Consider the following 26,994-nt stretch of genomic DNA (forward strand, 5'->3'; position numbering starts at 1 on the left):
TAAATTAGATTAAATGTATTTATTTACAGTAGTGTACCTAATGAAGTGGCAAGTGAATGTAGCATACTGTGTTCATAAAGACAATCAGTGAGCTGTTTCTAAAGCACATAAATGTGCTCCTAACAACTGAGATTTTATTGAACTAAGTAGAAGATAAAAATTATAAAAGACAAGGTCTGGTGCATTTGCATTTTGCAATCACGACAAACATGAAAACAAGAACTGATCTTATCACTAATGTCACTTAGTGTGTGTTCATTTGTCCCTGAGTCAAACACTAGAGGGCACTGTTGTGTCAAAATCACACATGAGCACTTGCATAGTAAAAACATGATGAATATCACACACACACACACACAAAAAATGTTGAGTATAAACAGAGGTGATATACAAACGCTTCATAAGTGAGGTCAGTCGAAGCAGGATTTTTAAACTCCCAAGCGTCAAGAAACTCATGTGGGATGAAACTCAGCAGCTCTCTAAAGGCGCTGTGAATTGCTCCACTGAGCAACAATCATATCAACTTTACTGCAGGAGATTTATCTCCATATGCAGCAGGCAGCTCAGCTGAGAGGGCTGATGATTCTTGCTGCAAATGACACATAAGAAAGCAGACTGGTTATGCCTCTTCCAGACTATTTGCATTTTATGGGCACAATATGCACTGCAAATAATTCTCACCGTGGTTTAAAACCTGCATAGTGAGACAGAGAGGTTCCCCTGCAGCCAAAAAACAAAATGTTTGTGGAGTAAATCTCAGGAATCTTGTCGTTTTTATCTACTATTCCTTTTTAAAAGGAGCAGACTAGATAAACTGCTTTACATCTTTTCATTAATCACTCATTCATTCCTTGTTGCCGTCTGCTCTTCTGCCATCTCAACTCTCCCGTTGCATGACAATCAGCCACTCCCATCTGCCCTGCAGGAACCGTAGCCATTCCTGCATGTCCTGGTCACTTCATTGCCCCACACCCACCTGCTCACCTGTTCCCTATCCCCTCATTAGCCACACATTTTATTTACACTTACCCTCTACCAGAATGTCTATTGTGGCAGTCCATCTGAAACCTTCCATTCTCTTTTATCCTTCATCTCTGCCAGCGACTGGCCTAAATTCCTTATTTGCTGTTTCCTGAATTACTTGCAATGAAGCTGATCTACCTAAACCAACTATCAATGCAGCCAAAAGTATTTATTTAAAACTATTTCATAATCAAGACGTGTGTATAATTCTAAAAACTCATTATCCTTATCTTTTAAAGAGTCTCTCACTTTTAGACAACAGGAAAACCTTTTTAGCATGTTTACTTCTTTTTACTGTAATCTCCACAAACGTAATACAAACAGGAGAGCCGAGGCCAATGAGTTTCTAGTCTCACAGACCAGAATATTGCAAAGGGTGTAAGTAGTAAGTGTCTCTGAGTCTGCAGCTGAGTCCAGCACTATGAAAATATTTCATCCTCTGATTGTAAGGGAGACACAGGCTGAGAGAAACTAGCGTCGCACAGTAGTGGTGTTGTTTAAACAAAAGCTATATCAGCGTAAGAAACATGACTAAAGACTAAAAGCACGTACATTCATTCTTTCATTCATTCATCTTCTGTAACCGCTACTTCCTATTAAGGGTCGCAGGGTGTGCTGGAGCCTATCCCAGCTGTCATCGGGCGAGAGGCGGGGTACACCCTGGACAGGTCTCCAGTTAATCGCAGGGCTAACACTGAGAGACAGACAACCATTCACACTCACACTCACACCTACGGCCAATTTAGAAACACCAATTAACTTAACAAGCATGTCTTTGGACGGTGGGAGGAAGCCGGAGTAAAAGCACGTACACTGAAACAAAAAAAGGAGAGAAAAGAAAAAAGACGGATTAACGGTTCATAAGGAAACAAGAGAAACAGTCTCTATGACCTAAACGCTGACGTATTAATGTTGTTTTTATTCACTTAATTTGGCTATAAACCAAAGTGTATCTATTTTATTTGACAGTCAGGGAGTCTCCAAAGATTAAACGTCAATAAAATACAGTCCATGTTTCAATTTGGAATATTATATGCTATAACTGAATTAACCATTTTTAAAAAGAGACTTATATTTCAGTGCAATTAAGAAACTGGTTTATATCCATGTGCAGCCTTGTGTAGTTGAAAGTAGTTCTACTAAACATGGTTCTGTTGAGAGGAGAAGGCCAAGCCTCACATCCTTTGAGACATCTTATGACTCACACTTTTCTGTCTAATACCCCGCACTTCCAACAGAACACCGAAGAGAGACAGAAGAATTCCTCAAGAACTGTAAGCATCACTGATCCAACTACGGCAAACAGATTAATTGTAGTGTAAGCATCTAAGTACACGTTATTGCCGTATAACAACCTGCAATCCAGCTGCTCGTCGCGTCAGTACTCAGAGCAATACTTTAAAACCTCTCTAAGCAACCTGCTGCGATGTCTTCTGTCAAAGTCTGTTTGGACAAGTCCACATATACAGATTGTCCACCACAGGGCTACTGGAGCCAGTCAGAGGCTGTCCTACCCCCACTCGATTCCTCAGAGACGCCAGTTTACTTTACTGCTTCTCCTACTCTGCCTCAATCCATATATGGGGTTGAGATGCAGCGAGTACAAATCTTACTCCTCTTTAAGGACAATTCTTCAGGAGAGGAGAGGAGAAGAGAGGAGAGAGGAGAGGAGAAGACCACACCAGAGAAGACCAGAGTGTCTAGTCAGTCTGGTTTGGAAAGCAGCCTCTTGTCCACGCACACCCACACACAGAGGGCCAACACGGGGTCTCATGCAAGGGTATGAATACTGCCGTTTTTGCCGCTGGGGTCTCTGGTTTCCCCAACACATTCAGCTCCAAAGAGCAGGTACAATCCAACGAACCAACCACCCACTCACCCACTCACCCACACACACAAATGCACAAACTCCAAGAGAGAAACCAAACCTGTGCAAATGCTTCCATAAACTAGATTAACTCAGGTAGTTTTACTGAGTGAAAGTAAATGATCTCACCTTAATGCACGCATAATTCTAAATGCAAAGTCTGAGGTGAACGCTGAAACAGTGGGACAGCTGATCATCTAGTTGTCATCTGTTGTGTCAAGTTAGAGAAACAGCGTAGGGGTGTTGTGCAGTGATCGTTGAGACTCCTCCAGCTTCTGCCAGCAGCAAACTGAATCCTTGGTCTTTATTTAGACCTGGACATTGAGGCCTGGAGACATGAACTCCTGACCCACCTTTTAATGAACGCACCAGATCATGTGTCAGATGTAGGTTTGAAGCTTCATTTGAATGAGAGGGGAGGAAAAAAACAACCATTTCCTTCAGCATTAGAGACAGTGGTGCGGATCGTGCTCTCCTAACTAATGCTGTCTACAATTTCATGGATGTGAAGCTGACCTTTATGAGGCTGCAGGGAGCAGAGCCACAACACAGTATGTTTACAACCTTTCATCCTCGTAATTGTTGCACCTCCTCTCCAAAGACCTCCTATATGTTGGAATCCCAGTCTCTTCCCATTAATTTACCCGAACACTTTCCTTTTTGGGGCCACTGGCATGCATGACGTAATTTGGGAAGAGCTCCCATTCGTGTGTGTGCTGTGTGTGTGTTTATGTGTGTATGATTTGTGTGTGCGCGTACAGGGAGAGCGTCAGTGCGCACCAACACCAACCAGCTTGGCAGCTGTATTCCTTGGCTGTGATTGGGTGGAGGGCGGTGATTCCTTCTGTCACGATTTGGGTCGCTCCCACCGGAGGACACCGACCGTCTGAGTCCAGCCTTTTCCGAGGTGCTCTGCACAGGAGACGGTGCACACCGGGAGGAGAGGGGTTTCTTCTCAGGGGCCGGACTGACAACTCTGCATTTGTCGGCGTCGGTGGGGAAGGAGAGGAGCGAAGGAGAGGAGAGAAGGAGGATCATCAGTGCTGGAGCGACCAGCCGCCTTTCTTCTGTCGGGGCTGCGGTAAAAGTCGTTCACGATGCCGGTGTTTCACACCAAGACCATCGAGAGTATCCTGGAGCCGGTGGCCCAGCAGATCTCCCACCTGGTCATCATGCACGAGGAGGGGGAGGTGGACGGTAAAGCCATCCCGGATCTGACGGTGCCGGTGGCCGCGGTGCAGGCGGCGGTCAGCAACCTTGTGCGGGTGAGTCCCGAGTTTGAACCTGGGCGTCAATCCACAGTGAGCTCAGTGTCAAAGTGCCTGCATCCAGTGACATTTATCACCCAAACTTCCAAACCCGCAGGGCATTTCTGGAGACCGACTGGTGCAATAAGTGGTCTGACAGTAGCCTTTATTTAATGTGTCATAAGCCATTAGAATAGCAGGTCATCAAACTGTCCTCAGAGCAGCTCATTTTTTTATATACGACTTTTAGACAAATGGTGCTGTAAGTGCCACCATGGGCCTCACTCGCCATTTTAATGTGATATAAAGCTGCCACACTGTCGGCTGAGGCTCATGCGTGTTTAACAGGCTCCTGCAGTTATTTGTGCGCACACATGTCAAACTTTGGCCAGATTGATAATCCGACAGCAGCTCAATGAAGTTTGTAGGGCGGAAGAAACGAGTGCTGATTGAATCACACATCTCTCTCTCTCTCTTACACACACACACACCCACACACACACTCTCCCTCTCTCTCCCTCTCTCCCCTCTGTGGGATCAGTAAAATGCTAAATGTCACTTGTGCCATAGAAAGAGCTGTATTGTATTTCTCTCGGCCTCATCAGACTGAGATTATTGCAGGCTTTGCAGTTTATTAAGAAACTCAGCCACAAGAGCCTCCACAGAGACCAGACTTGCTCGCTGGTCATTTATCAGGACTCCCACCTCTGCCCTTCTCCCCCTATTATTCATCTTCCCAACTTCTTTGACCCTTCTCCGCTTCTCGCTTTCACCTCATCTGTCGTTTCTTCCACTCTGCTCCTGTTGAGTTTATTTGGTAGTTTCGTGCACATGAGACGCCGATGTCTCCACTGCCCAGAAAAAAAATCAATGGGGGCCACATCATTAATGCTGATCCAGGGTCGTCGTAACTGATGCGGGGGCGACCAGGCTTCACTCACTCAGGAGAAATCAGCAGCCGACAGAAGGAAAGGCACACTTACGCTGACGTTATGAGTCTGGCGTCGTGAGGAAAGAGCTGGTTTCACGTAAATTTTATGCCGAGATGTGATGGGCTTGGTCTGCTTCTTTGATTTTGCTTATGTGGACATGATTTTCCTTTCTAGGAAGGGTACTGCTAGTTAAATCTAAAAGCACTTGCTTGCTTTTGTGAAATTCCTCTGCATCTGTAAGGATGAGTCAGAAAGATTTTGACGTATGGCAGATATAGCTGGATTATGCAAAGGTTAATATTATATGTTTCAAGTATCACATCTTAACTTTTGCACACAGCACTGATTGGAATATATTTCAGTGCTAAGAAAAGAGAAAATCCAGCCATTCAACCCCAGATCATGATCTGCAGTGTTATTGTAAAAAACCCTGGAGTACAAACTGCACAATCTTGTGATCTGTACATTCAGAAAGTCCCGGTGTGGTTTATAGAGATTTGTAGGTGTAACATGGACTCAATAACGTGATGTAAGAGGAAAAATTAGTGTTAGAAATAGTCCCTTTAAGTAACTTAGAAGTGAATATGGCATCTTTTGTTGTTGTGTCATTGCTGCTGCCTCCCTGTGCAAGGACACACAAGATCCTTTTTGATAAATATCTCATTAACTGATAATGAAAGCGGGGTGCTCCGTTTGAACTCAATCACCGTGCCGTGTATTAATGAAGCATCCCCTTCTACGCGATACCATCCAGCCAGACCGAGTCCCTGACGCCCCACTGCTACCAGGCACGCTTTTCTTTCTCGGCTCGTCCTCGTCGTTGTGCTCAGTTGATCCGTTCAGACAGTGAGCAGAAGGAGGCTAATGGCAGCCTCGGGCTTGACGCTGGGTCTCGGATGACGGAGATGCAAGGCTACAGTTAGAGATCAGGGATGAGCGCGGGCCGGCACACGAAGGTGTCAGACAGAGGAAATGCTGTTAGGGCGGAGGTAAGAGATAGTTCACCCAAACACCTAATATAACAATAATAGCTAACTTTTTGGGAGGTGCGAGCTTTGAGACTCGTTCTGAAGAGATGATGTCTTCGCTGATAGAGGAGCCGGAGTTAAGAAGTGGGTGATAAGATGGTGTTGACAGAAAGCACAAAAGGTGCTTGAGAACTGAGCTTGTAAAATCAGCAGTACTTGGTTGCTGGGTAGATAAACTTGATTGGGTGTAAAAGATCCCCAAAGCTCTAAGAGACGCACTTCTGAGCACTTTATTTTAGACATCTGATTCATGTCTACACTAATTTAGTGCTAGGATATAACATAGTATACGGCAAGGTGCTGGCTTCACCACAAGAGTCCCACTGCACACTGATACAATTACATAGTTAACCACGTCCAGGGTGGGCTGGCTGTGGGGGGCACTTAAATCTAGGTCACTGAGACACTTAGACACACACACACACGCACAAACGCTCACAAGATGGGTGTCAGTCTCAATCTGTCAGAGGTTGTGCGTGGGTTGATGCAGATTGGGCTAACCACGCGGAAGATGCTGCTGCTGCTGGTGTTAAAACTTGCTGATGTTCACCTGATGACAGAGCAGTGGTGTTTGAGAAGTGGCGGCTCCTGAAGGAGTCAACATAGATCCTGAGTATGTCTGGGGGGGGGAGGGGGAGGAAGGAATAAATAGATTTACCGTTGAGTGAAGTAACCACACACTCAGCCCAAAGAGAGCGAGAGGAGGCATGCGGGGAGCGGTGAGACCGTCGGCTGGAACCGTCGAGCCGCGAGGTGCGGAATGAGTCAAGAAGAAGAGGCGGGATGGAGAGAGGAAGAGAAAACGACACTTTCAGCTGGACGCCGGCACCCTGCGAGGGAGGGAAAGTGTCTCTGGCGTCTTCAAACGAGAGTCTGCCAGGCCTCGGTCCGCCCTTCTACACACACACACACCAACTGTCCTCAGTCTGCTCTTCCATGTAAATATGAGCCATCTCTTCTCGTTCTTTGGCAGACACAGGATGAGGCTGTCTGGCTGTGTGTCCACATGTCCCCTCTGCTTCTCAGTCTGCTTTACACAAATCTACTCCCTGCTTATATTAATAAACAGCAGAATTGTAAAAGGTTTTACTAGCAGTGATAAAATCCACCCATTGACTGGCTGAGTATTACATCCATTTTGCAAAGTGTTTATGTCCTTAAGCTCGACTGCTTCTCGTTTTCTGGTTTACCCACACGCACACACGCGATTGCACTAAACATGGACATATTTGGCATCACAGGGTTCAGGAAGTCCTCATCTTTCTTTCTTTCTTTCTTTCTTGTTTAGATTTTCTTATATTAGGTCTTGATGCCGTACTGCTCTATTTCTGTATCACTTTAAGTTATCCTGACAATTTCAAAAGACTGGCCTAATGTACGTGAAGTTGAGCATTATTCTCTTATTTAATAATCAGAGTGGTTCAGTTTTTGTATGTGCAATAGATGAAACGACTAGGTGTCATAACCAAGTTGGTCCCACAGTCCCAGCTTCACACAATGTTTTGGCACATTTCAGCGCTTTGCTTTAATTTTACTACCCGTAACTTTCTCTCACTTTTCACTCTCCAGCAGTACTAGCTGTTTTTAGAAAAAAGTACCTGCTCAGCACTGAACAGCAGAAAACTGTCAGTGATCTGGTGAACAAATTGGAGTATTTAGCAACAAAGATTCAGATATTTCCCTTGGGGATTGTTGGAAACCAAAATCAGAGCTAAAATGAAAAAATGTGAGATGGTGCATGACTTGTTTGTGAAAACCAGGATGTCATGACATTCTAAAATAATCATTTTAACATGTAATATATAATCCTAAACAAATGGTTCTCAGAATGAAAGTACAAAAACTGCACCTCCATCAGAGCTGATCCTGTGAGTCTCGGGTGAGTCCGAGTGTTTAGTGTCAGTTGTGATTAACTTCCTTGTGAAGCAGTCGCAGCTTTCAGGACGTCCTACCGCACACACAACACGCTGCCAGCGTGTCCAGCAAACCACTTAACTGTGCATTAATAATGTATTGAACAGTCGATACAGAGTGTTGCCGCTTACAGGAAACTCTGGAGCTCACGCGGCTCTTTGATCAGTCACCTGATGGGACTCGTAGTGTCCGTCTGGGGGAGGGTTTGCTGTGCAGTGCGCTCTACTTGCAGAGCTGCATTCCTTGCAATTTGGATTTGGAAATCTCCGTGCATTTTTTATACAAGACACATCTCAATGTTTGTGACTTCTCACAGTAACAGAAGTATAACACTGACTAATGTACAGTTGATGCACAAGGCAAATGGCCATGGCAGCCTGCTGAAGTATACACTGTTTTAGGACACTTAAGCCGCTCTTATATTATTATATTACTTTTATCGCATTAAACATCAAAATGTCCAGTAAAATTACATCTATTTCAAAACACATGAGAAATATTCCATTAAACTGGTTAGCTATGCTTTAAATTATGAAACTATAGACAAACAGTTGGAGATGACAGACAAACAGAACTCTGATATCCAATCATGGCTTCCCTTAAGATCCCAGATGTTTTATTGTTTAGTTGAACTGCTTGACAACATCTGCTTGGAACCAAATTGTTTCTGTGTGAGTTTCCTTCGCGCTTCAGCCAGCAAAGCTTTTAGCGTATCCACACTAGAGCATCAACAAGCTGATATGTCTTTCCTCCATGGCATCCCACAGGTGCTCCATGAGGATTTAGGTCAGGGCTGTGGGAGAGCTGTTCTGACACTCGGAATTTGTTAAATCAACAGGGGCTGGTGCTTTACATCATTATCCTGCTGAAACATATGCTTCAATCACATTACTTTTTTGGTTGATTTCTTGAAGTCTGCACCCCAAATTCCAGTTAACAAAGCGTATCTTTTGGAAAACCTACCTTGATTTGGACGTTTGCACCTCAGTGCTTGACTGTAACTTAAGTGGTTTGTGGTAAGAATCGTGGACTCACACATCCCCAACAGATGCAGCGTTGCTGGACATGTTCGTTAGCAGATTTTATCCCAGTGGTAGTATTCTTCCGGCTCATGAATAATTTCCGCCAAATCTGTTCCCCTATGCACCCATACTTGCTGATCCTGTGAACTGAGTTGTATCTGGTAATTTTTCTTGATTGTACTCACAACTACGTGCTCTAATGTTTTGCTAGTCTTTTTTAGGTCTCTGTGCGTCTCTAATGTTTAAAGTAGCACGTCCTCCATTTGAGAATGTTTTGACAGTACTGCGGAGGATGCTTTGTTCTTCTCTCTGAGCTCACTTCACTTGTCTTTGCCATCTTTTCTGTGACATTTCACTAAGCAGTTTCAAAGTAATTTCTACTGGATGTAAAAGGACAGTTACTGCTACATACTCAGAGGCACATAGGAGTAACCACCGGTGTAGTTCATCACTTCAATGATGATGTTTGACAGTCTCAGTTTAGAACCTTTGGTCCTCATGGGTGGTTGCTGGTAGCTTAATTGATCACTGATGGAAACACTAAATATACTCGCATACTGGCACGCGGCTTGAAATTGCAACATTAGTCCAGGAAAAGCAAAACCCCAAAGCACGAATTGATGTCCACAATATTGTCCATAAAATAATAAATAAAACCCACGCATAGAGGAGACTGTTGGACCTCAGATATGTTCTGTGTGACGGCTGTTTCCTGAGTCTCTGGAGCCAGAAACTCTATTAACCAAATTTCACTGATGCAGCAGCGAGAGATTGATGTCATCATCTCGCTGTAATTGCATCTCGAGTTTGTGTGTGTCTGCGAGTGGGTGCATACTCGTGTGTGTTATAGGTTGCGTCTCTTGTGAGAGAGCAGTATGGCTTTTTTCAGCCAGCTGCATCACTTATTTGAACATCTGCAGGAGAAAAGAGCAACGTCACCCTGCTGCCGCTGTTTAGTTGGATGTGATTGATATTCTACTCAGCGCGCCTTTGTATATGTTTGCGCGTGATTTATGCGGTCTGTAGTCTCCGGGCGGGATTCAGGGCTCCTGTGTTTCTTGTTTTTGACAGAGCTACTGTGTCATACTCGTATCTCACCTCAAACATTTGCAGACAATGTTAAGATTTCAAATGAAAATATTATGCCGCATATTGTGGTGTCCATATTTTTGGCTTGTGCTGTCAAACAGCATGTAAATTAAGTTGCACAATTTGCTGTATGGAGCCAGTTTCTGTGTTTCCACAGTGTTTCATTACAAAGTCAAGATTTACAAGCCAGTACCAAATAGTTATAGTTACTTATATTTAAATCACCCAAATGGAGCCAGCATCAGAGTGACAGTGTTTCTTTGCACTGAAAGTAAATTGCTTAAAACAACCACTGCACATAAATACAAAATGTTCTTAATGTACGGAAATGAGTCTGAAGGCATGGAAACATTCGGAGGGGTCACAGATGGCGGGAAATATCCAGCGACTCTGAAAGAAAAATCAATACTCATCGTTATGTCTGCCAAGTTCCATTTATTCAGTAAAAATCGTACGCGCTACGTTTATTGTCACCATGTCGAGTAACATTTGTGCCTGATTTAATGTTGGAAATCATTACAGTCCTTCTCGTTGACTCTATACTGTCAGTGAAGTCAGGTGTGCTACAGATCTTCACTTCTTGGAGGACAACGTGAATGTCTCTCTTCCAAATTGTCCTCACGTCAAATAATAGACAGCAGAATCAACCGGGGGCGCGAGCTGCTTCCCCAGATATGACATGCATGCATGGTTGAAATAGGTGTGAATTGATACGCACCCATCACGCTATTAATAGGGCTGGCTTGAATACCATTTCCTGGGCAGCTAATGATAATGAAATATCCATCTGTTGCAGGTGGGGAAGGAAACCGTTCAAACAACAGAAGACCAGCTGATGAAGAGAGACATGCCTCCTGCTTTCATTAAGTAAGTCCGTGTCTGCCGCACCGTGCCTGCTTTGGAAGAAAGAAAACTTCTGTTGTGTCTTTGTGTTCCTCCCACCGTCTCTCACCCACAGCCTCTCAGAGTCAAAATTATGGAAACGATCCACTTTATCTCAGCAGACAGAGAACTTGTTAAAAAGAGGATTCCAGGCGATTCAGTGTTAGGAAACATGGCGGCGTTCCCAGCTTCAACAAAGAGCCACTTCTGAGGCTGAGGCCGGGTGACCGTCCGGCTCCTGCATCCAGACCGCTGAGAGGCTGTTTGTTGTTTTCCAGCTTGCCTCCAAAGAGCTGACATGAACTCTGGTTGCTGGCTGTGAGCTCCTACTCAGCAGTTCTGGGACATAAAGCTATGCTTGCCTGCTTGAATGTGTTGTATTTTTATGTACATTCATCTGTTTACTGCTTGTTCTCTCACTCATTTCATTTGTTCGTTCATTTTGTCAGTTTCCAATTAAATTTTCAGGGGTCCAGACCTCAAGGAGATCCACATGCCGCTCTCTCGCTGCTCGATCACACATACATGGGGCACTGCACCATAAATCTCACTCACAGGGCTTTGGAGGGGGCATGTGGGAATGTGAACCTGCCTAAATATAGATGAACCAGCAGCCATTGATACCCTGACCAATGGGGGTCAGAAAGAGGAGGGACCTGGATTTTTTTTTAATGCTCTTAAACTCCGTCGCCTTCTACGTGCTAAGCTTATCGCAGATCTCTAAGGCGAAGGCGATCCAAGTTTGAAAATGAGACCACAAGATTTTTTTTAAACTTAAATTGTTTGTTTCAGAAGTCAATCATTTAGAATCCCTATAGACATCTCTATGAACTGAATCCCAGATTTTATTGCGAGACATTCACAGATTTAGCTCTTTCATTCAGGGGAGACGATCTTTAAAGCGCAAAACCTAGAAAATAATAGAAAGAAATCTCTTCAGATATGTCCCGAACTGCGCAACACACTTCCCCTTCTGTGCAGCAGAGCAGCCTTTCCTGACACATTGTAAGCCTCGCCCCTCAGCTATGTAGTGATTTGCTTTTTTTTTTTTTTTTTTTATGAATGTCAGGTCTTATCTGTGATTTACAAGGCGATTGATTGATGTTATTGGTATGCATTGGTTACAATGTCCTAATCCGGCTGTATGTTTTCAGGGTGGAGAACTCCAGCTCTAAGCTCGTCCAGGCAGCTCAGATGCTGAAGGCGGATCCATACTCTGTCCCTGCACGAGATTACCTGATCGATGGATCCAGAGGGATACTGTCTGGAACGTCCGACCTCCTTCTCACCTTCGATGAGGCAGAGGTGTGTTTGTGTGTGTTTGCCTGCTTGTATCCACACACGTGTCCTGATAATCACTTGTGCTTCAGACGACTGGCATCTTTCAGAGAAATAAAGCCTTATATAGCTGCACAGAGGAAGGAGGAACTCTTGCTTAGAGCTGTGATAGAGTCTCAAATGCAGCCAGATCTAATCACTGAGATCAAATGACTTCCCTCTGTCATAACTCAGGATGTGTGTTTGTGCGTGTGGCTGCCTGCCTGCCCCGGTGTGTGTTTGTGTGTGTGTTTGTTGCAAGCGTTCAATGGCAGCTCCATAAGTAGAATCACATTGGCCACGTGATTATGCTCACCATGTCTCATCACTAGCCTCATTTTTGAAAGAGCAGCTACTCGCAGTCACAAGATGTACATCACAAGACTACACACACACACACGCAGACACACTAAAAGACACCTCACAACCAACAGATTAACTTAATCAGTGTCTAAAAACAGTTCACGAACAGAATGAATTTCGTTGTTATTATTATAAAATTTGTCTCTTAACATAGCCACCAGTTCTGTTTGTGTTTTATGCCTTTATAAGTGATCTAAGGTGCTTAATGATTGTGTCCTTTGTGCCCCAGGTGCGGAAGATAATCCGTGTGTGTAAAGGCATCTTAGAGTATCTGACAGTAGCCGAAGTGGTGGAGACCATGGAGGACCTCATCACTTACACCAAGAACCTCGGACCAGGTCAGCAGGAGCTTTTCTGAACGCTCTCTTTTATAACTCCTGCTCAGTGAAGACAACTCTGTGTTCTTCCTAAAAAAAAAAGTCCCTTTAAGGGCAGAGTGTCACACAGTTTGACTAAAACTGGAAGTCACGGAATCCTTGTTAAAAAAAAGTCCCCGTTCAAACTCGCCAGCGAGGGCGGGGCTGCTGATCCGCATAAGAAAATAAAAGATTATGTTTCACTGTTACTGTTACTAATCCAAGTGAGCAATAAATGCACACAGTAATCTACAGCCCACAGTCTGCAGCAGCAGTGTTTCAGGAGAGGCACTGTGTCTCAGTTCAGAACATTTTTCTAATTAATCAGAGAGTTGGTGAACAATTAATAGTTTTTGGTTTAGTCCACTGGTCAGACAAAACAACTTGTTTTAAGATATCAACTAGAAGTTTCTTTTTTGAATTGTCTACTGATTAATCAAGACGGCCATTAGCAGATTGATAGACAATGAAATAGTGAAGCTGAATGAAATTACTTTTAATAGTAGTATCCTAAAGTATCCTAAAGTATCCTTTTACATTGCTGATAAAACTACATAAATGATAAATACATAAAGAATGCGTGAAACCTTTTGTATGTGATGGGTTTGTTTTCTAAGAGCCTCACAAAGCAGAAAATGGTAAAATCGACCTTTGTTTGAGACGAGTCTTTGGGTTAACGATCCGTATGTCACGATGATAAAACTAAATTAACCACTGACTGCTCCTTTGACACTAAGACGCTGTAATTAAGGAGTCCTTTCATCGACATGAACAGGCTATTTATCATCAGCGGCAACAGGTCAGTTGTGTTGTCGGTGCTCTGTAGCATAATGAGCTGGAGGTAATCTGATGCCAAGGATTCCTCACACTTGACCGACGCTGCCATTGTGCGAGATCAGTCGTTCGCGAACTAACAATGTTAGAATGTGTTGGAACCACTCACTGGAGGATCTGATTGTTCTAGTCAGATAGTTATAAACCAATAACAGCTTCTGCGTTCTGTCTCTAACTCCTTCGCTCTCCCATTGTTTCCTCTGCAGGGATGACCAAAATGTCAAAGATGATTGAGGAGAGGCAGCAGGAGCTGACGCACCAAGAACACAGACAGATGCTGGTCAACTCCATGAACACTGTCAAGGAGCTGCTGCCCGTTCTCATCTCAGGTGTGTATACGTGTGTGTGTAGGACTGTGCTCCGGCGAACGACAGCGCAGGTCATCGAGCATCCAACAGTTGTTATAGCAACGCTGATAATTACAGTCATTAGGCTGACTACACGCATACATCGCCCACTGGCAGCTCTGCTAGCGCCGTTCATACCGCACATCCTGCACCAACAAAGAAGAGCTGTTTTATTAAAACCAGATCACATTATTCTATTATTATTACTAAAGAGCATAGTTTATACCAATAAACGCGCAGATAATCTGCAGTTTTCGTCACCCTTTCAGCATCTTTCAGCAATCTAATACTGGTTCACACCTACGGGTCTTTGTGTTGTTTTATAAGATAAAACAGTTCTGTTCATTGAAAAAGCTCATATTAATACCCAGCTTGAGACTGTGGTGACTAGGTAACGATCAAAGTAAAACACTTTGCACTCTGAAAGTGGGTGGAGGCCAAACACAGTCTTTAATCTATGTGGTCCTTCATGACTTAATAATACTCGTATTTCTATCCTCAGCTATTAAGATCTTTGTCGCAACCAAGAGCAGCCGAGGCGCTGGCGTTGAGGAGGCAGAGCGGAACAGGAAGTTCACTTTTGAAAAGATGAGCGCTGAAATCAATGAGATCATAAGGGTCTTACAGCTCACCACGTGGGATGAAGACGCCTGGGCCAATAAGGTACGACCTACGCTGCATGCTGCAGGTTTCCCTCATTTTATACCCCCACCCCACTCCAAAAAAGCTGCTTCAAAAAGCCCCACATGTCTACAGATTTTGTTTTGCAGCGCGTGTTCACACACATACTGTAACGACGCACTCTGCCAACATGTCCCACTGAGATGCATCTCCGAAAAAAGTCACTCTTCACTTTCTGACTCCACTTTTAGTTTTGCTCGGTAGTATAACTCCTGGTTTTTTCTTTTTTCTTTTCTTTCTTTACCTTCCTCCTCCATTCTTTTCCTCCCTGTAGAAGGTAAGCCTGTTTCTCTCCCCCCTCTGCAGTTTCCAGCATGCAAGTGTGTATGTGTGTGAGAGACAGAAAAGGAACCATGTCCACCTGCTTACATATATATGTACTGTATATCTGTCACGCTGGTATTTAACAGTAAGTGTGCCATGTGTTTTTACTGACTGTTACCTGATGTGATGACGCTCAGTGCTTCATCACAGTGTCGTTACATGTGCATCTGTTTGTCTCTAGATGTCCATTTGAGTCAAATGGCTTGAAACAGATGACAGTTGTTCAGCTTAATTACTTATCTTTAACAATAACTGCAGAAATTCAGCCTGTCTTCTGTCATGGTATATTTATTTTATCATGCTCTTAGTGTTCACTGTTCACTGATAAAGCTGTCAGTAGGATAGTAAGAGTCTTGGACGCTTTTGGGAACTATTTAAGGAAAGAGCAATGAGATCACTTATGGTAAAAAGATCTGTTTCACTAGTCGAACCTGTAACCCTGCATGTTTCTCTGCACACAACTTCCTCAGACAATGATCTATCTGTTTGTGTGCTTGTATGTGTGTGCTCTTGCTGTGGAAAAAAACATGCATACTCCGTGTATGAGCTGTGATAAGCACTTACTGTCAGTGGGCGAGGGAAACCACTGGCACACGATGACTGCCGTCCTCCTGGGTCATGAATTATAGAAATAAGATGGTTGGTGTCCAGACACATCCATAATAGATGGGCTGTATTGAACGGTTCCACTTAAGCGGTTCATTCTTCTCTGAGCTGGAAAACACTTCTTTCTGCTTCCCATCTGGTATGAGGCAGTGGAAGAGTTGGTGACATTTTAGATGTGAAATGGTACAAATGCCTCTTTTTTTCCTTTATAATCAGTACTTATTTTTAATTAAATATCAGTTAATCACTGTAGGTCCTACTTTAAAATACAGCATGACGGCTTCTGTTTTTACAAGCGTCTTTTTTCATGGTAAATTATTAAATGATTTCATGGTCCCTCATTACCGTGAACACAGGTAATGTAGTTTATTTTATATACGGCACTCTGGAGCCATAAACCCTGACTTTGACCCCAAAATGTTTATTAATCCACAGCTGGAAATAGACTCCAACATATGCAAGATATACTCAGTTTTTAAGTTGCAGGTTATTGTACTACATTATTGGTAAAGCAGAAATCAGTGACCAATGCCGTAATGTATTATCATATCTTTTTAATTAATGCCCCCTGCTGTTCAAATAAAGCTAAACAACAGCTGTGTTTTCTCTGCACCTCAGGATATGGAGGCTTTGAGGAGGTCTCTTGCTTTGATTGAGTCGAAGATGGCGCAGGCTAAAAGCTGGCTCCGAGACCCTCATGGACAGCCAGGTAGCTGTTTATCCGTTTGTGTGTTTTCTCGTTTGTCTCCAGCTAAAACCCCTAATCAGAGCTTTATGTCACTCCACAATCTCATTCATACTAGGAGACCCCGGCGAGGTGGCACTGCGAGTGATACTGGACGAAGCTGGTAAGGTGGGAGAGCTGTGTGCCGGGAAGGAGAGGAAAGACATTCTGGCAACCTCTAAGGCTTTGGGACAAATGACGGACCAGATTGCGGATCTACGAGCCAGGTATTGTTTTCCGTTCTCTTTACTGTGTCCGTGTAATGTGTTTCGTTGTCACGCTTCAGCGGAGTCCGTTTGTCTTTTCTGACAGAGGCCAGGGCCCGACCCCGGGGTGTATGCAGCGAGCGGGCCAGTGCTCACAGGGCTTAGACTTGTTATTTGGCAAAGTGGACAGTGCTGCGCGCAGGCTGGAGGCTCTAATCAATGCCAAGCAGGCCATAGCCAGGAGGCTGGATGCTGCACAGGTCAGACAGAAAAACAACAGGAGAATGATGCCTCCTCTCTGTACTATATTTGTCCCATTTGTGTCCCCCTTGCTCTACTTATTTTCCAACTTGTGGTTTTATTTTACACTTGTACATGTCCTTCAGGTAACAAACACATTTCAACTGAGTGCTCGTCTAGCTGTTCAGATATTCAAGGAGTTAAATCTACAGTATTAGTCACCTTTATCATCCTTGTAGTGTTTTTGTGAAGGTCTTTGTTTCTTATTTCATCAAATATAAATTGCGTCATGCAGCATATGTGCATTTCTAGGCATGGCTGGCTGATCCTAACGGAGGTCCTGAGGGGGAGGAGAACATCAGAGCGCTACTGGCAGAGGCCAAACGCATCGCCGATCTGTGTGAAGACCCCAAAGAGAGGGATGACATCCTGCGCTCCATAAGTGAGATTGCAGGGCTCGCCGCCAGGCTCAAGGAGCTACGCAGACAGTATGCTCCTCCCTCCTCTCACACATGCACGATCAAGGATGTATTGTGAACACATTGTGTAATCCTTAGAACCTCTTTTTTTTAGGCAAAGGCTGCAACATCATAGCACCAATATTTTATCTGCTTGGAAATTGTGTTGTTGCCTGTCAACTTTGGGCATCAGTCCTCCAATAAGGTTTCTAACCATTTGAATACGGTGTGTTGGGGTCAAGGTGTTTGTATGCAGGGTCGGGAACAGCTTGAGAAATAAAACTGAAGAGTTTAAAGGGAAATACCACTTATTTTAACAACAGGCTTTAATATTTGAAATAAATTTCTAATGCATCAGATTTTTCTTCTAAATTGTGCCACAATTCTGTGAAGGACAGTGAGAATGTGCGTACCCAATGATCCTTGTGCTGAGCAGATCCACACAAGAGCTAGCAATCTGAGCTGTAAAAGGAGGAAATGTGGAGGCATTAGTACATGGGAGGATTTGGAGGTGTTATCAAACACTTTCTAATCTGGAACAGATTGTACTTTTATAATACAGCATGTGGCTCAGTAGATATATCATCCCTGGGTGATCCTTTAAGAACTGACTGTTCAAGACCACAAAAGAAATACTACATTTTCACACACTCCCAACTGAAGCAATTAATACAAACTTTTTTTTAATCTTTATTTTTCCTGCACTAAAAGTGGCATCAGCCTTGATGTGGAAGAGTGGTATTACCCTTTAAGGTGGTGTCTATTGAAGGTGTAATGAGACTTTAAACATTTGACGGGTTGGTCTGTATTTATAAGATAATTTCTAAAAACACGTGGTTTTTATGCTATGTTCTGTCCACCCCTCAAACCATCCATTTGTTTCTGGCTCAGGGGTAAAGGTGACAGCCCCGAGGCCCGTGCATTGGCAAAGCAGATTGGGGCGGCACTGTTAAACCTGCAGTCCAAAACCAACCGAGCAGTGGCCAACATGAGACCAGCCAAGCCGGCCGTCACCCTGGAGGGGAAGATGGAGCAGGCCCTCCGCTGGGTGAACAACCCCGGGGTGGACGACAGAGGAGTAGGTGAGCAGGTTTTGGCGACGGCGGTACGAAAGGAGGATGTAGTAGTTTGTCTCAAAAAATAAACACTCTGACCTTCCGTGCCTTTTGTCACCTACATGGACGATGAACAGTGTGTGAAAGTGGGCAAGGCAGGAAGTGGTGGCCTTTGCAGTTAGCCACCAAATATGTGATCATGAATGACGTGAGGTGTTTGTGGTGTGTGCGACGTGACTGCAAAGAGGCAGTTTACTCAAGCAGGAAATTTTTAAGTGCGGTAGAGAAATGACTGTGCCCGTTTCCTTAAATACCCAGAGTGAAGTATCTCATGCATGAATCACTAAAGGACTAACCGGACTTAGGAGAGCATTGTATTGTTTACATGCTTTATTATGCTGTCTTCCTGATTCCTGATTAAATCGATTGTTTCCTATTTTCTCGCATGCTTCCCTATGGGAGCAGAGTGTGAGATGCTTCAGTGGAACACAGGTACCTGCCCACTATTCCTTAGAAGATAAAACCACTGTAGATATTTATGACTATATGAAACCTTAACTGTGATTACCTAGAAACATAATGAGATCAGCATACATGTCATGTAATTTGCTGGAAATAATGAAATCATTTCTCTTCCTTTGTATTAGACCACGTTTCCGGCAAATACAAAAATAGTGCAATGCCATTCAGGAGTCTAAATATGGACCTGTAGTGGCCGCTTCTGGGTTTTATTTAACACCAACAAGGTTGCCAGTATATAAGTGTTGTGTGACCCCTGCCCTTTGTCACCCCTCAGGTCAGGCAGCGATCAGAGGAATGGTTGGGGAAGGGAGGAGGCTGGCGGGTGGCCTGTTGGGGCCGTATCGACAGGATATGCTCGGACGCTGCGACCGAACAGAGGCTCTTATGACAGCCTTGGCAGACATGGCAGCCAGGGGTGAGGCCGAGGCTCCTCACGCACGGGCGATAGCTGCACAGCTGCAGGACGCCCTTAAGGTATCTCAACGTCTTGAAGATTCATACATTCTGAAACTCAACCTTCACTCTCATTATACACTTATATAAACTATACTCACAAGTCCAAGTATGCGAAATATATCTTCTTGAAAATGTGAGTAAAAGAAAGCATGAAATCTTCAGAATATTTGTGCAAATGCTGCAGCACTAAAACATGGAGTCTTGAGTATGAATGGTATATGGTGCAGGCTGTGTTAGTGACGAGTATTGGTGCAGAGCTCCACCTAGTGGACTGATGCAACACTCTCTGCTTCTACTAGGACCTGAGACGGCACATGCAAGACGTGATAACCCAGGAGGTGTCTGATGTTTTCAGTGACACCACCACCCCTATCAAACTGCTGGCCGTGGCTGCAACTGCTCCTCCCGATGCCCCAAACAGACAGGAGGTCGGAAATGTAGCACTAGCCCTACGCGATACAGATGTTTTGGTTGTACAGTATATGAGGATTATGTCTGACAGTATTAATACTTATGTTTCCCGAAGGTGTTCGAAGAGCGTGCAGGGAACTTTGAGACCCACGCAGGACGTCTGGGGGCGACTGCAGAAAAAGCTGCTGCCGTGGGATCAGGCAATAAGAGCACAGTAAAGGGCATACATGCAGCTGTGAAACATGCCAGAGAGCTCACGCCACAGGTGCCTCTGTTTGCTTTGGCGTGCCTGATTTGCATGATTACGAGTTCCTTGGTGAAATATCTGGCTGTCATACACAATCTGACCGTGACATCTTTGTTAATGTCCAGGTGACATCTGCTGCTCGGATCTTGTTGAAGAATCCTGGAAACAAAGCGGCATCTGAGCACTTTGACACGATGAAGAACCGGTGGATCGCCAATGTGGAGAGACTCACTGGTGAGGATTTTATTTTGTATTATAAATAAGCAACCGTTTCACATTTTAAATAAATGCAATGCTATATCAGCCTGTAACGATTTCCTAAACCACATTATGATCAAAAGGGTTAACATGTATCTGTGTGTGTGTGTGTCTCCAGGTCTGGTTGATGAGGCCATCGACACCAAATCTCTGTTAGACGCTTCCGAAGAGGCGATAAAGAAAGACATCGACAAGTGCCGAGTTGCCATGGCAAATGTTCAGCCCCAAATGCTCGTTGCCGGGGCAACGAGCATAGCAAGACGAGCTAATCGGGTCCTGCTAGTGGCTAAGAGGGAAGTGGAGAACTCTGAAGATCCGCGGTTCAGGGACGCCGTGAAACATGCCTCGGACGTCCTCTCACACACCATCTCACCCATGGTGATGGACGCCAAGGCGGTGGCTGGGAACATACAAGACAAAGGTAAAGGACGAACACAAGAGGACGTGGCGACAAAGAATGACACGGGTTTTGCTACTTTTCTTTGTGCTTCACCTTCTTCATCTCAGGTCTGCAGAAAGTCTATTTGGACTCGTGCATGAGGATCTTGGCTGCGGTTGGAAAAGTTAGAGAAGCCTTCCAACCTCAGGAGCTGGACTTCCCTCCTCCACCTCCTGACCTCGACCAGCTCCATGTAAGCACATTCAAACCCACATATATTCAAGATTATTCAAGTAAACCTTTGGCTGACCATTTCCTTACCAAGAATCACTGAAATTGAGCTATTAACTTCTCCAGTGGAAATAATAACAACCACACAAACGTATATCTACGCCAATATGTATTTTCCCAGGTTAGTGATCAGCGTGCGCCACCCAAGCCCCCCTTGCCAGAGGGTGAGGTGCCTCCACCTAGGCCTCCCCCTCCAGAGGAAAAGGATGAGGAGTTCCCAGAGCAGAAGGTCGGAGAGGTGCTCAGCGAGCCCATGATGGTGGCAGCCAGGCAGCTGCACGACGAGGCACGCAAGTGGTCAAGCAAGGTCAGTTCACACAAACACAAATTTCAAAAATAAAGTCCACACAGGTTTATGTTTTACTGTCTTACAGTTATGGTTGCAGGATATTACTTCTTCAGTTCTGTGTAAATGTGAATTTCATGAGATCGTCCTGAAATATGGAGATCAGTGACTCGATTCCAATTTCAGAGGAAAACTGGAAACTGTCATCTGTTCAAGGTGTGGGCATGTAATTCTGTAATGGCTTACACATGAACACTTACATGCACAAAGGAAAGATAAGAAAAACAGTCGTCTGCGTAGAAGACGATCGAGCTCCACCCCCATCTATAGGAGTAGACTTTGTGTTTCCTCCAATCCCTGTGTGCCAATGTTTTGTATGCATGCATCCAGATATTTTTGTGTGCATATAGGGAGAGTTAGTCTGTGTAAATATTCCTATCCAGGAATTCCTCTTGTCATCTTTCTGCAGCTGTTTTATGGTCTGCACATTTATGGTATCTTTGGAAACCAGGTGCTAAAAGTCTTTCATAAAAGCCTTGGGTCTCACTCCAGCACACTCTTAAACAAACTAGAACGGGCGCCAACCACTGGTTTTGGTTACCTTATTTGATTATGCAAATACTTCATAAACTGTCAGCTGCTGCCTCTGGGACATCATCCACCTGCTTCCTTCCCAAACCAGCTCCTCTTTTTTTTCCCTTTCAAACCCGTCTATGCCTGTGCGTCCAAGTCCCCCCTCCCCTGTTCCTGCACCTTCTCTGTGCTTGTATCCTCCTCCTTCCTGTGATTCTCCTGTCCTTTGATCTACCATCCAGTGCCTCTCATACTGTACTAAATGCCTACTTTTCCCATGCTTCCTTCCTTCCTGCCATCCCCGGCTTTCTCCTTCCCCTCCTTCTCCACATTCCTCCTTTTTTTCTCCTCCTCCTCCTCTTCTTCCCAACCCCCTTTTGCCCCCCTCCCTTTCCTTCCCATCCCAATCAATCCTACTCCTCCAACCACCAACACCCCCCTCCCCCCCCTGCCTGGCCCAGCCTGAGGATGAGGAGGCAGTAGAGGAGAGGGAGGTAGATGATGAAGATGAGTTTACTGATGGTGAGGATGACTATGAGCCAGAACTGCTGATGATGCCCTCCAACCAGCCTGTCAATCAACCCATTCTGGCAGCTGCCCAGGCTCTCCACCAGGAGGCGCGCAAGTGGTCCAGCAAGGTCTGCGCACATACATGCTCATGAGCGCACACATTCAACCAGATGTGGGTCAGACAGCAACAAAGGGAGGGTTGTAATGTACCGTTTGACCCCAAACACTCACACATACATCCACGCATGCAAACAGATGAATGCATCACATAGTGGAAAGCCCCGCAGGACAAGAAAACACCCCTCTGGAGCACTAGCTGACAGTGGCCGGGGCTGTGCGAACAATGAGCTCTGCATCTGCCACTACCATGGAAACCTCCAACCAGCTGCAGCTGCTGTTTTACTGTCGTTGCATTGTACTCAGACATGGTTGACACGCGGCTGAGGCCATGCTAAGGTTGCACTAAAAGGTCAAGGACTGTGGGAATGGCAAGTTTGTTTGTTGCAGCACGTGGATGAACTGGCTTCTCAAGTAGGTAAAGTGGTTCAAAGGAGGAGCCAGGCGCTCCATCTCATTGTCAGTCACTCGTTGTCTGGACAACCTGTGAAGTCAAGGATGACAGTTTCCCAAAGACTCCCGGGTGATGTAGCTTTTATGTTAGACCGCCTGCTTACCCAGTACGACCACTTGCCTCTGCTTCTTAGTCTCAGGGTGTGTACTAATCACTACAGCACTGTGAACCTCACCTCATGGGTATTAACCTCAAGTTGACTGCTATCGGAGGAAGACGGTGAGAAGATCAGTTATGAATAGATTACATATCGTCTTCCATTAGGGTTGAAGGATATGTGGTAACTTGCTTTGACACTGCATGCAGCTGAACACGCTTACATTGAATGTCTGCCTTGCTTTTATAATTCATTAATACGAAACACTTATGTTAAGTGTTTGATGCCACTGCTTTCATTGTCCTACATTGAATCCTTTGACAAATGTGCAGAGAAATAAAATTCTTCCATTCAGACCTCTTATCCAAAGGAATGCTCGTCTGATCACAGCTCGTCTTCCTCCTCCAACTCCGCCCCATTCTTCGCAGGGTAACGACATCATCGCGGCGGCCAAGCGGATGGCTCTGCTAATGGCAGAAATGTCTCGGCTGGTGCGCGGTGGAAGCGGGAACAAGCGGGCGCTGATTCAGTGCGCCAAGGACATCGCCAAGGCCTCGGACGAAGTGACGAGACTGGCTAAGGAAGTGGCCAAGCAGTGCACCGACAGACGCATCAGAACGAACCTGCTGCAGGTGAGGACACACTCATTCAAACACATACTGAAAAAAATCCTCAGTGTCAGAAACTATTTACTCATCTCCCTCCTTCCAAAGGTGTGTGAACGAATCCCTACCATCAGCACTCAGCTGAAGATCCTCTCAACAGTCAAAGCCACCATGCTGGGACGCACAAACATTAGTGAAGAGGAGTCAGAGCAGGTAAACACACAAAACCGCCAGAGCATCTAACTATGCAGAGTAGCACTAAAATAATCTCTGCAGACACATACAACGATCAGGTATTACATTATGACCGCTGTCAGGAGAAGTAAATAACATTGACCATCTTGTAGCATTGTAATGTTCTGCTGGGAATCTTTTGGACCTGGGGTTTGTGTGGATGTTACTTAGACATGTAGCACCCACCTAGACCAGACCAAGCACCCCCACCCCATAGCAATGACACACCTTGATGGCAGCAGCCATCCCCAGCAGGATGCAGCCTGACACAGGCAAACACACAAAAACGTTTTAGGAACAACTAAAAAAAAAACATGAAAAACAGCACAAGGTGTTGACCTCCTTATTCACTCGATCCCAAACTGATCAAGTATCTGTGGGATGATCCACAGAGGCCCCTCCCCTCAACCCATAAGACCCAAAGGCCCCCCACTAACAAAATCCTGTAGCCAGACTCCACAGGACACCCTCAGAAGGCCCATGTCCATTTTCTGAGTCAGAACTGTTTTGGAGGCACAAGGGAGACCTACACAATATTAGGAAGGTGGTCATAATGTAATGCCTGATCGGTGTACCTCACAGCGATCTTATTGCACTAAAAGCTGAGTTGGCGGCCTGCCCTGACTGCATTAACGGGATTAAATGAAACCTGACCCATTTAATGTCTGTATGGATACTGACTCCACATATTGGTTCAGTGTTTCACAGTAGTGGGAAAGAAGTACTATTCATAAATATACTACTGCGGTTCTAAAATCAAGGTACAATGAAGGTTAGTGAATTACTCACACTTCCATCAAAGAGAGGAGACATGTCCCCTCTAAATTTATCAAATAAGTCAAGAAGCAATACATGTAGCAGAACATTTAGGTTTTTCTACATCATTAACCATATTACAGGCCCTCAGATTTATATTATAATCCCACAGCCACAAGCTACAGCAGTAAAATATTCACAGTGCCAACAATTCATTCATAATAATCCATCAATGACAAGGGACTTTTTTTTCTTTTACTTTTGTGACTACACTTTCTCAAATAACGCTCTCATCGGTACAGCTGAATAGGTATTTGTTTCATTTTGTCCCACCTCTGTTGTCACTTCACCTCTGCATGTTTCCCTGCCCAGGCCACAGAGATGTTGGTCCATAACGCCCAGAATCTGATGCAGTCAGTGAAGGAGACGGTCAGAGAAGCAGAAGCAGCCTCCATCAAGATCCGCACAGATGCAGGATGCACCCTCCGCTGGGTGCGCAAGACCCCCTGGTACCAATAAACATAAACCCCGGCCACCGAAGCTAGCAACACTCTAAACTCTGCATCGATAGCACAAACCTCGAGTAAAAAGTAGCAGCGTGCAGACTCGTCCCGAGTAAGCATTTTGCGTAACTTCAAGAGGATACTGCAGGATTTTGAGCCATTTCTCCGCTGTAGTTTAGTTGTGTGTGCGCCCGGAAGCTTTAGACTTGCAGGTTTCATTTATCGGAGTGAGTTCGGCTTTGCTCTCCAGTTCCCTTTATCTGTAACTGTGGAATCACGCAGGCTTATTGGAGACAGTTTTTTAATATATATTTTTGGTATGTTGTGTTACAAGACTTTATCCAAATCCCAGGTATATATATTTTTTGCATGGAGATTTTTTTCTATTTTCTAAAGGCGAATTATGGCACTAAGATGCTTATCTCCTAGATGAAGTTTACTTTGCATTCAGTGAAAGTTTCTTATTGTCTATTGTATATACAATACTTGTTTTATGGAGAACACTCAGCTTCATTCACTGCATCCGACACTAGTCTTGTACGAGTCGATGAGCTCTCCGCTCTTCATGTTTACTTTGAGTACTAACGCTGTTCTTAACTAAAGATCTGGTGATGCATCGCTGCTGCTGTCCAGTGATGTTTATACTTGAAGAACTAAAAGGTCTTCTGGTTTAAAAGTGTAGTGGGTACAAATGATAGTTTTAAAAGTTATTGTGTAACCTGAAAAAAATGTATGGATGTCGATCATATGGAGGGATTTTTTTTATTTTTTTTTTTTGATTGCAGGAAGGTAGACAGAGCTATGTTTTCATTTTGTTTAACTTTCACAGTGAATAATGCCAAAGGATTTGTTTCTTTGCTTCATAAAAATCTCTTAAAGCTCAAAATCCAGGTTACTACAAATAATACAGACCGCTTTTCTTTACTTAGTGAGGTCTGTTATTTTTTAGCAAAAGAAATTACGAATGTTTTTTACTCTGCTTTGAGTTTTTCTTCTTTTTTTTTAACCTACTTGTAGCGTTTTGTGTCTGCACTCTGTAACAGTTGAGCTGTTGGGATTTTTCTAAAATGATCAAAACCAATGAACTTAGACAAAGCCTTCTAACATCCAGGTTTTACCTTTCTCCACCCCCTCTAAATTTTAAACAGATTTTAAAGCAGATTTTTCTTTTTTTTAGACAGCCCCGGTGGTTTAAGAACAACAAAAAAAGACAAGATGTCTTTTTTTAGAATATTTTTTTTAATTATTAAACTAGCGTCTCTGTCTGGGATTAACGATAACTCAATATTACATGCAACTAGATCAGTGAATGCATGTTTCATTCCCTAAACAATAGGTTTTTACAATGACTGGGTAAATTTAAATGTTAAATGGAGAATCTGTATGTGTGTGTGTGCGTGTGTGTCCGTGTGAAGTCCTTTCACCTAAACAGTATTAGCGAGCCGTCCCTGTGGTGGTCAGGGTCAGAGCTCTGAATAGCAGCACAGAATGTTAACTGCATTATTGTTATTTTTATTTGGGCCTACTGAGCACGTAGCAGTCACTACTGACCCCTCACTGAGAGCGACAGGGTGTAGATGTGTGTGTACTTGATGTGTTCATCCACGCCCTGAATGTATTCTGATAGCTTCGAGCCCTGCCAACACATCTGCTGTGCCTTGGAAGAATAAAAGTCTTTAACGATGACTGGGGTCAGACTCTTACTGTGACTCGAGTTTTATAAGTATGGCTATATATATCTATATGAAAAAAGGGCAAGGTTCTTAGCATAAGATAAGTT

The 26,994-nt window shown here is 44.3% G+C and overlaps 1 protein-coding gene across 1 annotated transcript; it reads left to right on the top strand.

Annotated features, from left to right (window-relative positions):
* Positions 1 to 3,339: 3,339 nt before the first annotated feature.
* LOC311500199 (vinculin-like) lies at positions 3,340 to 26,948 on the top strand. Its single transcript, XM_084561449.1, has 22 exons — positions 3,340 to 4,155; positions 10,919 to 10,989; positions 12,159 to 12,309; positions 12,914 to 13,022; positions 14,081 to 14,203; positions 14,724 to 14,884; positions 16,451 to 16,541; positions 16,636 to 16,783; positions 16,869 to 17,022; positions 17,315 to 17,490; positions 18,352 to 18,542; positions 19,312 to 19,511; positions 19,793 to 19,921; positions 20,020 to 20,169; positions 20,277 to 20,385; positions 20,528 to 20,830; positions 20,917 to 21,041; positions 21,201 to 21,386; positions 22,400 to 22,576; positions 23,545 to 23,748; positions 23,830 to 23,934; positions 25,084 to 26,948. The coding sequence occupies exons 1-22, from the start codon at positions 3,988 to 3,990 to the stop codon at positions 25,228 to 25,230; spliced, it is 3,378 nt and encodes a 1,125-aa protein (XP_084417575.1). The 5' UTR covers positions 3,340 to 3,987; the 3' UTR covers positions 25,231 to 26,948.
* The last annotated feature ends 46 nt before the right edge of the window (positions 26,949 to 26,994 follow it).

The sequence above is a fragment of the Chelon labrosus genome, assembly GCF_963514085.1.
Source record: "Chelon labrosus genome assembly, chromosome: 15".
Taxonomy (NCBI): domain Eukaryota; kingdom Metazoa; phylum Chordata; class Actinopteri; order Mugiliformes; family Mugilidae; genus Chelon; species Chelon labrosus.

Bases quoted from the DNA above. Each gene is read 5' to 3' on its own strand.
- LOC311500199 (XM_084561449.1), top strand. From the start codon at position 3,988: ATGCCGGTGTTTCACACCAAGACCATCGAGAGTATCCTGGAGCCGGTG. The intron at 16,542-16,635 runs GTAGCTGTTTAT...CATTCATACTAG, and splicing joins AGACCCTCATGGACAGCCAG to GAGACCCCGGCGAGGTGGCA. The intron at 19,922-20,019 runs GTCGGAAATGTA...TGTTTCCCGAAG, and splicing joins ATGCCCCAAACAGACAGGAG to GTGTTCGAAGAGCGTGCAGG.